This window comes from Bos indicus x Bos taurus, chromosome 16 (genome assembly GCF_003369695.1).
Source record: "Bos indicus x Bos taurus breed Angus x Brahman F1 hybrid chromosome 16, Bos_hybrid_MaternalHap_v2.0, whole genome shotgun sequence".
In the NCBI taxonomy this organism is placed as follows: domain Eukaryota; kingdom Metazoa; phylum Chordata; class Mammalia; order Artiodactyla; family Bovidae; genus Bos; species Bos indicus x Bos taurus.
In genome coordinates this window covers 25,801,286-25,819,175 of record NC_040091.1, presented here as the reverse complement: position 1 = coordinate 25,819,175, position 17,890 = coordinate 25,801,286, and the positions used below count along the sequence as shown (strand labels likewise).

At 41.0% G+C, this 17,890-nt stretch overlaps 1 protein-coding gene across 6 annotated transcripts in view; it reads right to left on the bottom strand.

The window, feature by feature from the left end:
- The window catches only part of DISP1 (dispatched RND transporter family member 1), a 221,730-nt gene that overhangs the window by 43,676 nt on the left and 160,164 nt on the right, over positions 1-17,890 (bottom strand). For 4 of the 6 annotated variants that reach the window (XM_027564512.1, XM_027564516.1, XM_027564513.1 and 1 more), the window contains one exon: positions 15,514-16,039. In XM_027564512.1, the coding sequence (XP_027420313.1) occupies positions 15,514-16,039 (526 nt within the window). Of the gene's footprint in view, positions 1-8,684; positions 8,915-15,513; positions 16,040-17,890 lie in introns of those variants that run through there. The other 2 variants (XM_027564518.1, XM_027564519.1) reach the window with 2 other exon arrangements.

Sequence of the window (17,890 nt, the reverse complement as noted above, 5' to 3'; positions counted from 1 at the left end):
CTCTCTCCCCCTCCCACCCCTCTAGATTGATACAGAGCCCCTGTTTGAGTTTCCTTAGCCATAAGCAAATTCCCGCTGGCTATCTATTTAGGGTCTTTCCTCATAGCTCAGTCAGTAAAGAATATGCCTGCAATGCAGGAGACTCAGGTTCGATTCCTGGGTTGGGAAGATCCTCTGGAGAAGGAAATGGCTACCCACTCTAGTATTCTTGCCTGGAGAATCCCATGGACAGAGAAGCCTGGTAGGCTACAGTCCACGGGATAGCAAGAGTTGGAGACAACTTAGTGACTAAACCATCTATTTCACATACGGTAATGTAAGTTTCCATGTTACTCTTTCCATACATCTGACCTTCTCCTCCCCTCTCCCCATGTCTATAAGTCTATTCTCTATGTCTGTTTCTCCACTGTTGCCCTGTAAATAAATTCTTCAGTAGCATTTTTCTAGATTCCATATATCTGTTAGAATACGATATTTATCTTTCTCTTTCTGACTTACTTCACTCAGTGTAATAGGTTTTAGGTTCATCCACCTCATTAGAACTGACTCAAAGGGACTCCTTTTTCAGGCTGAGTAATATTCCATCGTGTATATGTACCACAACTTCTTTATCCATTCATCAGTCAATGGACATCTTGGTTGCTTCCATGTTCTAGCTATTGTAAATAGTGATGCAAGGAACAGTAGGATACATGTGTCTCTTTCATTTTTGGTTTCCTCAGGGTATATCCCTAGGAGTGGGATTGCTGGGTCATATGGTAGTTTTATTCCTAGTTTTTAAGGAATCTCCATACCATCTTCCATAGTGGCTGTATCAATTTACATTCCCACCAACAGTGCAAGAGCACTCCCTTTCTCCACACCCTCTCCAGCATTTATTGTTTGTAGACTTTTTGATGATGGCCATTCTGACTGGTGTGAGGTGATAGCTCACTGTAGTTTTGATTTGCATTTCTCTAATGATGAGAACTTCCTTGGTGGCTCAGAGGATAAAGCGTCTGCCTGCAATGCAGGAGACCCGGGTTCGATCCCTGGATTGGGAAGATCCCTTGGAGAAGGAAATGGCAACCCACTCCAGTATTCTTGTATGGAGAATCCCATGGACAGAGGAGCCTGGCGGGCTACAGTCCACAGGGTCGCAAAGAGTCAGACACGACTGAGCGACTTCACACTCACACTCACACAATGATGAGAAAGGTTGAGCATCTTTTCATGTGTTTGCTAGCCATCTGTATGTCTTCTTTGGAGAAATGCCTGTTTAGGGCTTTCCCCCACTTTTTGATTGGGTTGTTTGTTTTTCTAATATTGAGTTGTATGAGCTGCTTATATATTTTGGAAATTAATCCTTTGTTAGTTGTTTCATTTGCTACTATTTTCTCCCATTCTGAAGGTTGTCTTTTCACCTTGCTTATAGTTTCCTTTGCTGTGCAAAAGCTTTTAAGTTTAATCAGGTCCCACTTGTTTACTTTTCTTTTCATTTCTATTACTCTAGGAGGTGGGTCATAGAGGATCTTGCTTTGATTTATGTCATTGAGCGTTCTGCCTGTTTTCCTTTAAGAGTTTTATGGTTTCTGGTCTTACATTTAGGTCTTTAATCCTTTTGAGTTTATCTTTGAGTATGGTGTTAGGAAGGGTTCTAATTTCATTCTTTCACATGTGACTGTCCAGTTTTCCCAGCACCACTTAGTGAAGAGGCTGCCTTTGCCCCCTTGTATATTCTTGCCTCCTTTGTCAAAAATAAGGTACCCTTGGGAGCATGGGTTTATTTCTGGCTTTCTATCTTGTTCCATTGGTCTATACTTCTGTTTTTGTGCCAGTACCATACTGTCTTGATGACTGTAGCTTTGTAGTATAATCTGAAGTCAGGAAGGTTGATTCCTCCAGCTCTCTTCTTCTTTCTCAAGACTGCTTTGGCTATTTGGGGTCTTTTGTGTTACCATATGAATTGTGAAAATTTTTGTTCTAGTTCTGTGAAAAATGCCATTGGTAATTTGATAGGGATTGCATTAAATCTGCAGATTGCATTTGGTAGTATAGTCATTTTTACAATATTGATTCTTCCTACCCAGGAACATGGAATATCTCTCCATCTGTTTATGTCATCTTTGATTTCTTTCATTAGTGTCTTAAATAGAAGTAGATGAAGAAGATCTATATACATTAAAGATTAACTGCAAGGGGAAAAGAATAGTAGGAAAAGCAAACAAAGGAATAAATGCAGAAAAAAAAAATAATAGGTTTAAAAATTAAAATTAAAAAAAGAGAAAAGAAGAAAAAAAAGGAAAACTCCACAGAACTGACAAGCCCAATGTAGAAGCAGAGGTTTATAACAGCACTAAAAAATGTGGCTGAGAAAAAAAAGAAAGAAAAAAACAAGACTCAAAAGCTTAATTAGATTTTATAGTGCCAATAACATCGACAACTACAACAGAGAGGTTAAAAAAAAGGAAAAACAGAAAAAAAAATCCAAAAGAATCTACAGAACAAGTCAAAACATAAGAATAATAAATGTTTTTCTTGAGTCACTGCTGTCAAGAGCCCCTTCCCTTGCTGGGAGTTACAGGCCACCTCTCCTCCCTAGGATGCCCTCCAACACCGTGCTGATCTCCGGACCTGCTGTGGGGGCCGCTCAGATTCTAATCTGGTCCCACTCCTGTGTGTTCTTGCCTCCAATGTCCACAGCTATCAGAACTAGTGCGTTTTCTTTTGTGGGAGCACTCAATGGCCTTTTATATATTCCATAGAGTCTGCCTAGTTGATTGTGTGGATTTAACCTGTAGCTCGTACAGCTGGTGGGAGGGTTTTGGGTCTTCTTCCTTAGCCACGCTCCCCCTGGGTTTCAACTGTGGTTTTATTTCCACCTCTGCATGTGGGTCGTCCACTGGGGTTTACTCCTGAGGCTGCCCTGGAGGACTTGGGTTTGCCCCTGTGAGGGCCAGGTGTGGAGGCGGTGCAGCTGCTTGGGTCCCAGGGGTTCTGGCAGCACCAGGTACTCAGGGGGTTGGTGGCCGGGGCAGCAGGAAATACAGTGCTCTAGAAGAGTATGGTGACCAGTACTGGCCAATACACTCCAGTATGCTTGACTGGAGAACCCCCTTCCCTGACAGAGAAGCCAGGCAGGCCACAGTCTATAGGGTTGCAGAGTTGGACATGACTGAAGTGATCCTGCATGCAGAGAGGCAAGATTTTTTTTGCCTGCAGCAGCTCTGCCCCAGTGAGAGTTGAGTGTGAAGGTGGTGCAGCTGCTTGGCTTGTGGGGATCCTTGCAGCGCCAAGTGTGCAGGGACATGGACTTCCTCCGCCCCAGGAGTTATGACCCTATCAGAGTCTTTTTTCTAGCCTCTTGTAGCGGCAAACAGAAGGCCTCTTTGGCTAGTCTTTCTCAGTAGCTCTGACTATTCAGGCACTTAGGGATTCTTAGGGTCCTTCTCCATTGTTTGGCAACTCAGGCACATAGAGGGATCCCCCTGGCTGGGGTCCTTCTCTGTAGATCTGTGGTGCATCAGGCACTTAAAGGGGTCCCCTGGGTAGGGTCCTGCTCTGTAGTTCAGTGAGTCAGGCCTTCAATGGGCCAGCCTATCTTGTTGAGCTTCAGATGTGGGGAAAGAGAGGCTATGGTGATGACTCTACCCCCTACATGTGACTCAGCAGTATTGCCTTGCTTCCATGGCTGCCTGGCTTTCCTCCACAGGCATTTCCCACCACAATCTCCTCCCTCACATCCTCTCGATCTGTCTCTCTGCAGTCAGCAGCAGCCCTCGCCCTGGGATTGCTCCACAATCCCTAAACTCCAGCTCCCAGTTGCTGCACCTTCCAGGGGACCTGCATCCCTGTCCTGGGTATGTTTGGCTGCGGCAAGGACTGTCTGATTCTCATTCCATTTAGGCTACCACAGATCAGCTGTTTCACTGTCAGCCTTAAATGTTTCATCTCTGACTCAGACAATTGCCCTGATGTGGGGATAGGACCCCTGCCTCAGTTCCCCACCAGCCGAGGACAGGTCAAGTCCTACTAACACTCCTGTTTTCCCCCCTAGTTCCTTTGTCTACCAAGCTTTGTGTGGTGCTATATACTCTTTCCACTGGTCAGGTTCTCCTGTCTGCTCTCAGCTGGTGCTCTGCATGCATTTCTGTGTCTGAAGGTGCTTTCCTGATGTGTCCGTGGAGAGAGATGTACTCCACGTCCACCTACTCCTCCACCATCTTGTTCTACCTTTCCTTTCTTACTTCTTCATGAATGAGGCTGTAATCTTTTTTTTTTAAGTTAGAAACCAATGCACTGAGCGGGGATTTAAAGGACCAGAGGTGATATCCCCCCAAAGAGACTTGACAATTGATAAAATAGGGTCTTTAAGGGAACAAAACGTTTTAAACCTTTGCCACTGTGTGGGAAATACCTTATTCCAGGAGATCAATGTGTCTGATTTTCATTATCAAAGTTAAACATCATAAAATCAAGCTCCACATAAGAAGGACTTGCTTGGTGTTCAATTATTTATTCGTTTCACTCAACAATTTCCAAGTCTTTGCTAAATGCTAGGCATCTTGGTAGCTGGTACCCAAAATCAGTACTAAAGAAATAGTTCAACAAGCGAGCCTAAGGAAATACCAGTGCATCAAAGGTATCGAATTATAGACATCACTGCACATAAAGTACTCAGATACTTCCCAAGTCCTTTATGTTGACTCCACAACATTCAGAATCCACTGTTTCAGGGGAGCAGTCTTTGACAAACTATAGCCTATTGTTATCCAAAGGTCAAATGAAATAAGCCCAATGGTCACAATGTGCCGCCCCCTCTGGGCTCTTCCCCAGACAGAGGACGCTGCTTGCCAGGCTGCCCTCACACTTGCTCCCACTCTCATCTCCTCCCAGCCTCCTTCCCCACATTTTGGGCAACTGGTCTCCTGTCTTATTTTTGAAAGACTCCATCTCCCAAGGCTGCTTATCTCAGCTGTCTTATGACTCCGCCTTCCTCTTTGGGACTCACATAACCCTCTGAACTCTGATTCTGGTTTTCAGAGACTGTGGTTTTTGTTGCTGCTGTTGCTGTTTAGTCAGTCAGTTGTGTCTGACTCTTTGAGACCCTATGGACTGTAGCCTGCCAGGCATGAGATTTTCCAGGCAAAAATACTGGAGTGGGTTGCCACTTCCTCCTCCAGGGGATCTTCCTGACCCAGGGATCGAACCCCACTCTCTGCGTCTCCTGCATAGCAGGCGGATTCTTTACTGCTGAACCACTGGGGAAGCCAGTGGTTTATTTTTGCCCCAATCTCTCTATTAAATAATAAACGGCTTGATGGCAGTGACCAATCTGGCTTTGTAAGGTTTTTAAAAAATTTAAGCTTTATCAACTTTTCACAATTAAAAAAAAAGATGCTCTGAGAATTGAGGGCAGGGGGGAGACGGTAATAAGTCATTCAATAAAAATTTGAGTTCCAAATATGTCCCAGACTAGGCTGCATTTCAAACTCTAAAATGCTAAGCAGCTAGCTCTCTGGTTTTTGTTTTTTAAGATACAATTTTGTAGAATAAATTTTGCTGAAAAGACCACAACATAGTATAGCAATGAAAATTTTCCTACAAATGTTAAGTTCTTTCCTTTTTCAGATGTTTTCTACGTCTTTCTTTTTAAGATTTCCTTACTTATTTTTGGTTGTGGTCGGTCTTCCTTGTCACACGCAGGCTTTCTCTAGTTTCAGTGAATGGGGACGACTCTTCACTGTGTGTGTGAGCCTTCCATTGCAGTGGCTTCTCTTGTGGTGGAGCTTGGGCTCTAGGCATGAGAGCTTCAGCAGCTGCAGTGCCTGGGCTCAGTAGTTGAGGATCGTGGGTTCTACAGCACTGGCTCAGAGTTGTGACACATAGACTTAACTGCTCTGTGGCATGCAGTATCTTCCCGGGCCAGGGATCAAACCAGTGTCCCCTGCATTGCAAGGTGGACTCCCACCCACTGGACCACCAGGGAAGCCCTAGAAAGTCTCTTAAATTACACCTAACAATCCACTTAAGTTTGGAAAGAAGATTCAGTAGTACAGTTGGTTCTTTCCTGCAATTAGAGATATAACTGATTCATAACAATATCTTTTATGTTTTGCTGTTTGCTAAATATTTTACCTTTTTAAACTTTTTTTAATGAAAAAGAAAAAACTGAACCATTCCTCTTTTTCTTCAGTCTCTAGAATCTGCTAAACAAGTAGGAACACTATAGAAAGGGGGCAATTGGAGAATTCATTTGCTTCATTCCAAAATGTTATATTAATTAATTTTAAGAAATAAAGAGGGTATTGTTGCCTGACATTTATTATTAAAGTAAAAGATGACCAAGGCTCATATTTTGAAATGTATTACAGACTGTGCAATGCATTCCATGAGGCATAGCACACTCTAAAATCGGTTCATTTATAGTATATAGACGTCTCTAAAAGACGTCCTACTAATAAAATAGGCCTTTACTCAATTTGACTGCCAAACTGACTGACTTTGGCAAGCAAGCTTGGAACATTTTAAATTTTACAAACATTATCCTGTTTTAAAAAGTTAATTTTGACTACTTTGAGGAATGTAAAAATAAACCTTGGTTTCAGTGAAATCAAGATTAAATTCTACCAGACTTCTAAAATTAACTGTCATAATCAGATTATACAATTAGTATAAGGTATAAAGGCTCTGAGTCTTGGGGTTGGAGAGGCCCATTTATTCTCAACAACTCCCCTTTCCTCTTCCAAAAGGCAACTTAGTGACCATCGTTCCCATTTGCCCTTTCCTGTAGGTTGATGGGGTAAAAAAGATACACAATTCATAAATGAGAGTGAAAAGCAACACATCAGGTATTTATTTAAATTGAGATTCAATAATAACCTGATTTCTGAAACAATATTAACAAAAATAAGTACACAAAGCAAAGAACAACAATGACAAAAACTTAAGGGAAGAAAATGAAAGGAGCAAAAGCAGAAAGAGAAGAGAAAGGAGACTGATAATCTGGTTCTAGGCACTATGCTTGGTTTAGGGCTTCCCTGACGGCTCAACTTTAAAGAATCCACCTGCAATGCAGGACACACAGGAGACGCAGGTTCCATCCCTGGGTTGGGAAGACCCCTTGGAGGAAATGGCAACCCACCCCAGTATTCTTGCCTGGAGCATTCCATGGACAGAGGAGCTGGGTGGGCTACAGTCCATGGGGTCACAAAGAATCAGACACGACTGAGTGATTTAAGTACACAGGCACTGTTACTCCCATTTTTATAGAGACAGAAATGAAGGCTGAGAGAGATGCAATATTTACCCAAGAGCACAAAGCTATTCAATGGTAGAGCCAGGATTCAAACACAGGGCCTCTCTTCTAAAGTCCATCCTCTTCCCACCTCATGTTGTACAGGAAGGAAAGGAAGAAGGATTGAGCAAAGAAAAATGAGAGCTGTAATGTAGTAGCAATGATTACTCCTCTAGGAGTAATCTAGGCTAGCTGTACTTACTTATACCTTTCAGGAAAACTTTGTTTTAACATTTGTATTTTAGATCCACAAATAGAAAGTGCAGGCAACTATAAATTCAATACCCTGGCACTTTTGTCTCCAGATTGATCTGCAGTAGTTTTTATTAGACATTAACTATGGCTTCTAGAAGATGTTGAAGGATATTGCTGACCTGCTACATTAAAAAAAATAATAATAATAACATGGGGCTTTAGACTTTCAGATTTTTGGAGAAAGGGAATTTTATCTTTTGTCATTTCCTTATTATAAACAAAATACAAGCAACCATACTCCAATGAATTAGAATTATGTTGACCAAAAAGGGTATTCATTGTCAAATACTGCTGTTACTCTACATCATACATGCTCCATTTGCTGCCACAGAGGTTAAAAAGGGATTCCAGTTGCTTTAACAGAGTCAAGATAGTTTTCCAATAACAGTTTTCTGCAATAATGGATGTGTTCCGTATCTGTACTGTCCAATATGGTAGCCACTAGTCACATGTGGCTACTGAGCACTTGCAAGGTGCCCAGTGTGACTGAAGAGCTGAATTTTTCATTTTATTGGATGATCCTGAACCAAGACACCTGCCTTGCAGTCCTGGCCAGGTTATAATTTATAGCAATTGTATATAAAGACAAATGATTGTTTAGCTATTAGTGGTGCTACTGGTAAAGAACCCACCTGCCAATGCAGGAGACATGAGAGATGCGGATTTGATCCCCAGAAGAAGGGCACGGCAATCCACTCCAGTATTCTTGCCTGGAGAATCCCATGGACAGAGGAACCTGGTGTGCTACAGTCCACAGGGTCACAAAGACTCAGGCACAACAGAAGCAACTTAGCACACATGCACACAACCTTCTAATGGTAAGAGAGGAAAAGAGGGGAAAATGAATTTATAAAATAGTAGACAGTCCCGTTCTCCTTTTTTGTTAATATATAAACCCTGCTTCTGTCTCTGTAAAAGCACTGATATTTAACTTCTGTGCTCCAGAGAAGAGAGCAGCTCTGCAGTCAATATTTGTTGATCAAAAAGGGCTGTCTACCTGAGGTCAACTCATGCTGAAATCTGAGCATCTTACCCTGCCCACATTACCGCTCCATCTTGGAAACTGGGACCCATGCTTGCAGTTTTTACCCCTGTCTCCAGCAATTAACACTTAGTATTTATTAAATACTTATTAAATAAGTGAGTAACTAACCTTGAAATTTCTCCACTCATTGCTCCAACATCTCAGAAAAGCCATTTGAGCTGAGTCTGGTGATCTGGGCAAATCAGAGACTCCAGGATCTGTGTCAATGCCAAGTTCATGCTACACTGCTGATGAAGTGTTCAGAGGGACTTTTGGTTCAAATTTCCTAGCTAACTAAAATAACATCATTGGCAGGCTTAGGGAAGGGGGAGGGTGGAGCGTTGCAGGCCAGGTGCGGCAAAGTAAGACCCTTCGGAAAATGGTGCTCAGGTCTATAATTTAACCCCTGGACGTTATGATACAACATACACAAAGGAACCAGATTCCAAGTGGTAGATTCTATCTCTTTTAACCAAATACAAGAATTCTCAGGTCTTACTTTTTAGGAAAAATTGTTCCCTTCAGAGAAAGTAACTAGTGCCCTAAGGGGAAACAAAAAGAAAACCTCGGAGAAAAGCGAGTCTGAAATTGGAAAACTAATAAAGAACTCAAGGAGAAAGGAAATATAGGTTACAAAAATTATATAGTCACAATGTATGTGGAGGTAGGGACAATGTTTGTTTAACCTTTCAGGGGCTGAACTAATGGTAGGGTTCCATGGTCCCCCTCTGTGCCAAGTCTTCTTAACTCGGTATAGCCCTAATTCCTCCAGAGTGCCATGGGGAACATTCAAAGTGACCATCTGTCTATGAAATCACCCTCAGAGAAATAAAAATGCATTTGGCAGGCACCCAAAACTATCACAGGTTCCCTACCATGATAACGAGTTTATTGGTCATTGCCAAGTATCCTTTATGCAGCCCTCTGTGAACATCAGGAACATTTTTTGCAACACCAAATTAAAAGGTAAGTATAGTTTAGATTAGAAATCTTGTATGCTATTTTTGGATGCAGAACTCCTTATTAATTGTCATAATACCATTACCCTTTCACTTTAATACGGCAATAAGAAGATTCCCAAATGAATCATTCAAAACTTTGCTTCAGTGAGCACACATGGAATGTGACTGGCTCCTTGAGAGGTTTTTCCAGAGCTCTGAGGATAAAGAGCAGATCATTACCATGCAGCCTTTTAGAGGACTTGACTGTACTTGGGATGTAAAATTAGGAAAAGCTGTCCCTCCTGACAGTACAAATGATCCCTTCACCCCGGCCATCCTGTTCTCCTTACTCTTCCTTATGTAGGCTTTTATTTTTGTGTGCTTCCCCCGTCCAGTCTTCCCCACCACCTTCTGTGTTCTGCACTATGCAGGCAGTCCCTTTATCCTTCCCAGTCACCCTTTAAGGGTCACTCAAGTTCTCTCTTGTCAGACTGTCCCTAACTTTATCAACCTACAGGAATCCTTCCCACTTCTGAACTCCTGAATGCTTTATCGTTTCTACTGCAAGCTAAACTTCTCATTATTATCATACTTATCTTATTCTTTAATTCCCCTGGTGGATACTGATAATCAACTAGGTTTAGGACTTGTGGATATAGGCTCCGTCTCATGGTAGGGAGAGACTACTATCTGCCTTTTTAAAATTCTTAGTGTTCTCTGATAGAGGAATGGATACAGAAGATGTGGTACATACATACAATGGAATATTACTAAGCCATTAAAAATGAAATAATACCATTTGCAGCAACATGAATGGACCTAGAGATAGTCATCCTGAGTGAAGTAACTCAGAGAAGGAGAAGTATCACATGACATCCCTTATATGTAGACTTTAAAAAGAAATGATACAAATGAACTTCTTTACAAAACAGAAACAGACTCCCAGACTCTGAGAATGAAATCATGGTTGCCAGGAGGCAAGGATGGGGGCAGAGTTAGGCAAACTGGCATAAACGTGTACATACTGCTATATTTAAAGTAGATAACCAACAAGGACCTACTACATAGCACGTGGAACTCTGCTCAATATTATGGATGGGAGGGGAGTTTGGGGGAGAATCGATACATGTATATGTCTGGCTGAGTCCCTTCGCTGTTCACCTGAAACTATCACAGCACTGTTAATCGGCTATACAAATAAATATATTTATTGTACATTTATGTGTATTGGCTATACCAATACAAAATAAAAAGTTTAAAAAAATAATCCTGAGTGTTCTCAATTAGTCACATTATCAGCTGACTGATGGGCATGAGGATAGGAATCTATACATGAAAAAGCCAGAAGCTTTAAAATGAGATTAAGTTGAACTACTTAATATGTGGTGATAAATAGAATCAAAAGAGAATATACTAAATGTGACACCTGCAATGATCTTAATCAGTCAGATGATTAACAGATAATTTTAAAAACGGCAAAAAAAAACACACACGAGTGATTGACTATAACGAATCTCTTAGAAAGATTTATTACAGCTTAGAGAGTCAAGAAACAATGAAAGAAATCTACTGTAGTACAGAAGGTGGGGAAAAGAGAAAGGAGAATATGAACAACTGAAAGGAGGTGGCAAATGAGCTGGCATAAAATTATACTTTCTATTTGATTGGCTTTTTAAGACATTCTATGTGGCTTAAGTACTTTATAAACAAGTAACAACTTTAAAATACCAACCAGGTGGGTGTATTTGTAGGTCCTAAAAGGAATAGCAATTGAAAGTATCTGGGATCTTCCATCTATACATAATTTTACTACAAGGCTGTCAACCTTTAGGATAGTCTTAAAGTGATGTGAACATTCTATACTATTATCAAGTCAGAAGTACATCTCAAACATTAATTGAATAACTTTAATTGAATATTCAAGTATTTGAGAGTATCAATTTTTAAAATAGCAACATGCAAGAAATCACAAAAAGAAAATAAAAAGATTTAGAGAATCAGCATTCCTGGTAGAGGAACAGCCTCTAGAATCTTTGTTCTAATAACTGTCCTAAAAGTGTTGGGTAGAGTAACTAATAAAAGGCAGCAAAGTATCACACAACATTGTCATTTTCAGAATTTCCTAGTTAGACCATCCTGTGGATTCTATCCCAAACTGCCCTGCTCTTACACAGCAGCTATATCCACATCCGCATTTGTTTCCGTGGATGTCTTCCTGATTTGGGAACGACAGACACAGCAGCTGGCTTAGTGCCTTGTCCACAGTACAGTGCTGCAAATACATGCACGCTGGGCTGAGTCTAAACCTCCAGTTTTCATCCTACGATCGCCTCCAACAGTATCGTTAGCCTCAGTGTAATTGTCATGTATAACGCAGCATCCTTATTCTTTCAAGAAAGCTCAAAGGACGGCACTCTTCCATTGTTACTACCCCCTACCCCAACCCCAGAAGCTCTGCTTGCTAAGCCTTCTCCTGTCCTCCCCATTTTAGTGACTGGCATCCCCATCTACCTGCTTAGTTGCTCAAACCAGAAAACTGCAAGTTAGTTGTGATTCTCTTTCTCTTCCTCCCCCATAACCAGTGGCTCACCAAACCTAGTAGATTCTACCTCATAAATCTTTCTAGTGTGAAATTATTTCTAAATCTTGGATCAAGTCATCACCTTCTCTCACCTGCAAAAAGGCTTCTAAAGATCTTTCTCTCTACGACAGTCCTGACCCAGTTCTCCACAATGCAGGTTACAGACCTCTCTAAAATATGAATCTGAATTATTTTCTGCTTAAAAATCTATAATGTCACACCCATTAGGATGGCTATTATAAAACAATTAAAAAAAACAAACAGAAAAGAACAAGTGTTGGCAAGGATGTGCCCAGCAGCTGTGGAAACAGTGTGGTGGATTCTCAAGAAGTTAAACAGAATTACCACATGATTCAGTAATTAACTTCTGGGTATGTAACCAAAAGAAGTGAAAGCAGGAACTCAAACAGGTATCTGTACACCCACGTTCAGAGCAGCACTGTTCACAATATCCAAGTGTCCACTGACAGATAAGTGGATGAAAATAATGCGGTATATACATACAATGGGGTATTAATCAGCCTTTCCAAAGGAGAAAATTTTGATACATGCTACGATTTGGATGAACCTTGAAGACATGCTAAGTGAAATCAGTCACAAAGGAACAGATACTGTATGATTCCATTCATATGAGGTACCTAGAGTGGCCAAATTCATGGAGATAGAAAGTTGAATGGTGGTTGCCAAGGGCTGGGGAGGGAAGAATGGGAAATTATTGTTTAATGGGTACGGAGTTTCAGTTTGGGGAGATGATGGATGTTCTGGAGAAGGGATGGTGGTGACGGTTGCACAACAGTGCAAATGTACTTAACGCGACTGAACTGTACTCACAGGAATGATTCAAATGATACATTTTATGTTCTGCATATTTTTTTCACAATAAAAAAGTCATGCACACACAAACATCCACACTGCCTCTCACTGGCTCAGGATACCGTCCAGAAATCTCAGGTGATTCACACGCCCCTCAGGATTTAGTCCCAGTATACCTCTCCCCTTGCTAGTACACTTTCTCCTCCAGCGCCTAGTCATACTCAACCATGCTGGAGTTGGGTTCACACCACTTTGTAAGTCTTTACACAGACCATTCCCACTGTCGACCAGACCACCTCTTCTCCATTTGTAACATTTTTATTTTTCATCCCTTCTTGGTATCTCATATCACAATAAGAGATAAGAGCTGCCTGTAGCTGCCTGTTTGCTTTTCTGTCTCCCTCCCTACTAGCTTATAGTTTTATGATGGAAAAAAAGTCTCATCTCATTTGGAATTATATCTTTGGTACCTGGCACATGTAAATATTCAGTAAATACTACTGACTATATACATGTTAAATACATAAATGTAGCAGATAGGGAAGACTTTCTGGAAGCACAAATTTTACAATAAAGTATGTACTATACACAACTGGACACATACCATTCCTTCACAGGCATCTTTGAAAAATTCTATGTCTGTTATAAACGGTTCATCAAAAGGTTCAAATTCTTGAGATAAAATTCTTATATGAAAATTTTTTCACATAATATTCCAGTTTATTCTACAGTTTTTCCTGATGGGCAAATATGGTACTTTAAAAAAATCAGTTTGTTTTTTTAATACCATTGTATTTAAAGTCATATGCATATAGGACTTTCATTCCTTTAAAATTAGATCATTGAGAAATGTTAAATCAGAATCCTGAAAGTACTGATATGCTGAAAGTACTGATATGTCTGTCATGTTGAAACAATTGTTTTCTTGCCCATTGTTCTACTGTTTTGTGACAGTTTTTAAAGGAGGGATCAGCTTCAAAATATCATCTCACACCCTGAAACCATATAATTTATGATTCTAAAATATCAATATTTATGACCATATAATTTTAAAATTAATCACTTATACTATTTCATTCAAAGTGGAAAGAGTCTGAAACTAGCGATGCTACACAATGCTGTCAGGACCAATCTTCTAAGAAACGGCTTCGGTGAGTGCTTTCATCGTAGTTCTATAAACTAAAAGATTCTCGCATCTGGTACGAAAAAACTATTCAGCAACTGCAGAAACATGCTGCAGAGGATCCCCACGCCCTCTCTCCCATCCCTTGTCCTTTTCCCCACCTTTCTCTTCCTCTCTTTTCAAAGGACTGAAACCAGATAATCTCAGCAGCATCTAAAACCTGATAAAAGTGCAAAGTATTTATTACTTAATCCCTGTCTGGATGTGATTTAAAAAAAAATTGAGATACAACTGACATATAACATTAGTTTCAGGTGTACAACATAATGATTCGATATTTGCATATACGGCAAAATGATCACCACATTACGTTTGCTTACCATCCATTACCACATATTTACAAATTAATTTTCTTGCAATGAGAACTTTTAAGATCTATTGTCTTAGCAACTTTCAACTTTACAATATGGTATTATTAACTATGGTCACCACACCATACGTTACATCCTCATGACTTATTTATTTTAGAACTAGAACTTTGTACTCCTTTACCTATAAGTGAATTTGCTACCTGCACACAATGAATTACTACTTAGGAATAAAAAGGGAAAGTAACACACATAGCAGTTAGATAGTCTCAAAAAGGTTATGAGTCAAAATTATCAGATACAAAAGGGTACATATTGTATGATCCTGTTTATGCTATGCTATGCTAAGTCACTTCAGTCGTGTCCGACTCTGTGCGACCCCAAAGACGGCAGCCCACCAGGCTCCCCCGTCCCTGGGATTCTCCAGGCAAGAACACTGGAATGGGTTGCCATTTCCTTCTCCAATGCATGAAAGTGAAAAGTGAAAGTGAAGTCACTCAGTCGTGTCCGACTCTTCGTGACCCCATGGACTGCAGCCTGTCAGGCTCCTCTGTCCATGGGATTTTCCAGGCAAGAGTACTGGAGTGGGGTGCCATTGCCTTCTCCTACCTGCTATGAAAGAAATTGTTGCTTTTGTATCATCTCAATATATTACATAGTCAGCCAAACCATTTGAATAGAAACTGTGAGTACAGCTATAATGAAGCACTTGGTTTTATACTTCTTTTTCATAAATGTTGATCACTATCAATAGTAGCAAAAAGGATTCCTGTTTAGGCAGCCTCATCACAAATATATCCATCTCCCATGTTTAATAATAAAATTACTGACAATAAAACCTTTTACTGGACTTTATATTTCAAGTCCTAGCAGGGACACCTAACCAGCTCACCAATAAGAAAAAAAGGGAGAGAGGGTTTAACTGACTAAGAAGTCACCGGATAAAACAAATAGAATAATACTTCATTTGCATTTTAACAGCCTTCACACAATCCACAAAGTAAGCAGTTTCATTAATTCCCTTTTCCTGATACATTATTCTCTCCTCCTTTTGGAGAAATCAACACAAGCAGTCACATTCACATGAAATTAGTCAAATGCTAAAGTCCAGCAAACCTTGCGGACCACTCACCTGATGTTGGCTATGTGCTGAGGCACGTGCTGATGCTGAAAATGGTCAGGCCACGGATGATGCAGGCAGAAGGATGGAGAGGGCTGAAGACAGCACGTTGTCTGATAAACAGGTGAATGGTTTGGACAGAGAGATGCAGAGTACTCTGAGTGTGGCTGCATGCAACACGAGGCCAAAGCAGGAGGTGCTGCAGGGCCAGCCTCGGGATGGCACTCTTGGTGACTGTCATGGGGAGTCAAAGGGTGATGGTATGGGCAAGGATGGCAGCACTGGGGTAACACCGGAGGCGTTCTTTGGTTGTCTAAAGGCAGAAAGGATGATTTAACAGTGCCATTAACTTGCAGGCATCCATTTGGACTCACTTTTGTTCTGGGTGCTTCTTTGCATGCGAGCTGCTGGGCTGCAGGGTCTCCATCACAGGGGCTGAGGGGAGTAGGGGTGGTAGCTCTGGCTGTGATGCTGCCATTGCTCAGAACCATAAAATCGCTGTTTCCGTTGCTCATAGCCATGCTCCAGTTTCCTGACCCTAAGAAAGAAAACGATATAAAATCAACCACTTACAGTCAGGCAGACAATTATGTAGGAAAGACAGGAAAAATATTTTAAAACAGCTCTTTGAAAACAAGGGTTCTTGCAGGAGTTGTGAAAGCATTAGGAGAAGCCCTGCCACGCGTGCAACAGAACCAGCTGGTAAGTTAGCCCTCCTCTCGTCTCCTCCCAGCCACACCAGGCAGAACCCCTCTCCTGTCCCATTGACCACTTCCTCCCCGTGTGCTTAGTCGCTCAGTCATGTCCGACTCTTTGCAACCCCATGGACTGTAGCCCCAACTACTGAGCATGCTCGGGAGCCCGCGAGCCACAACTAAGACGAGATGTAATCAAATAAATTAAAAAAAAAAAGAATTAGAATATTTTAGGATGGGGGTGGGGAGGTGGTAGAATAGAGAGGGGACTTCCCCGGTGGCTCAGATGGTAAAGCGTCTGCCTACAATGTGGGAGACCTGGGTTCTATCCCTGGGTTGGAAAGATCTCCTAGAGAAGGAAATGGCAACCCACTCCAGTATTCTTGCCTGGAAAATCCCATGGACGGAGGAACCTGGTAGGCTACAGTCTATGGGGTCGCAAAGAGTCGGACACGACATTTACTATTTACTTCACCAATATCATTCTTTAGCTTTTCAATAATATCATGCTTGAGGTGTTCTGATACAGAAACAACAGGCAAAATGAAGGGCGAAGGTGATTATTCGTGAGGGCAATTAGTTGTGTGGATTAAGATAATGTGAATAATCTTAAGAATGTCTTACATCTTTTAAAAATGTCAAGGAAATATGATTTTCCGTCTAAGTCACTTAGGTCTTAGAATAAGAATAAATAAAAGAAAATAGAAACCAATCAGCTAAGCTAAGAATTGTGGCTACCAAGACATCAGATGCAAAAGTTTTATCCCCTAAACAAACAAATATAATGCTAAAAAAAAAATAATAAATGTAAGTTGTCATGATCTTATTAACTTGTTTTCTATGTTATATCCTATAGGGTAGTATTGCTTGCATGTAAGAAAAATAGTCCTATGGCTGGGATTTGCTTCAAATGAGATTTTTTTATTAATTTTTTCCCATCAAAGGGTCCAGGCCTTAAATATAAAGGAAAAATTAGTGTTCAAATTACCAGTAACATCTTTTTCTGCCTGGTCAACAAACAAAAGCAAAAACAACCTTCTTTCTTACTTTACCACCTTCTGACCAACACACATACAAAATCTGGAAATGCAGTAAGAAAAATGGGTCATCAAATGCTATTGGTTTATTTGACCTATACATGATGCCAAGAATAAAAAAGAAAACCATTGTTTGGCTCACTAACCCTTCTGGCACAGCATTCTTCTCAGTAGACAAAACAACTTCAGGAGAAATCTCTCTCCAGTCCCTCCCCACCTCTGGCAGACACACAGGTACCAGAAGAAATCATCACTCATGAGGACGATTCCTATGCATGTTTTCACCCAGATTATAAACTACTCAACAGGGACCTTTCTGAGCAGAGAATGCCAGAACAATGCATAATGTTTCAATCTGAATACTAATACCCAGAAGACACTCTTTGTTGTGGTGGTTGTTCAGCTGCTAAGTCAAGTCCAACTCTTTGTGACCCCATGAACTGCAGCACACCAGGCTTCTCTGTCTTTCACTATTTCCCTGAGTTTCCTCAAACTCATGTCCATTGAGTCAGTGATGTCATCCAACCATCTCATCCTCTGTTGCCCTCTTTTCCTCTTGCCCTCAATCTTTCCCAGCATCAGGGCCTTTTCCAGTGAGTCAGCTCTTTGCATTAGATAGCCAAAGTACTGGAGCTTCAGCTTTAGCATCAGTTCTTC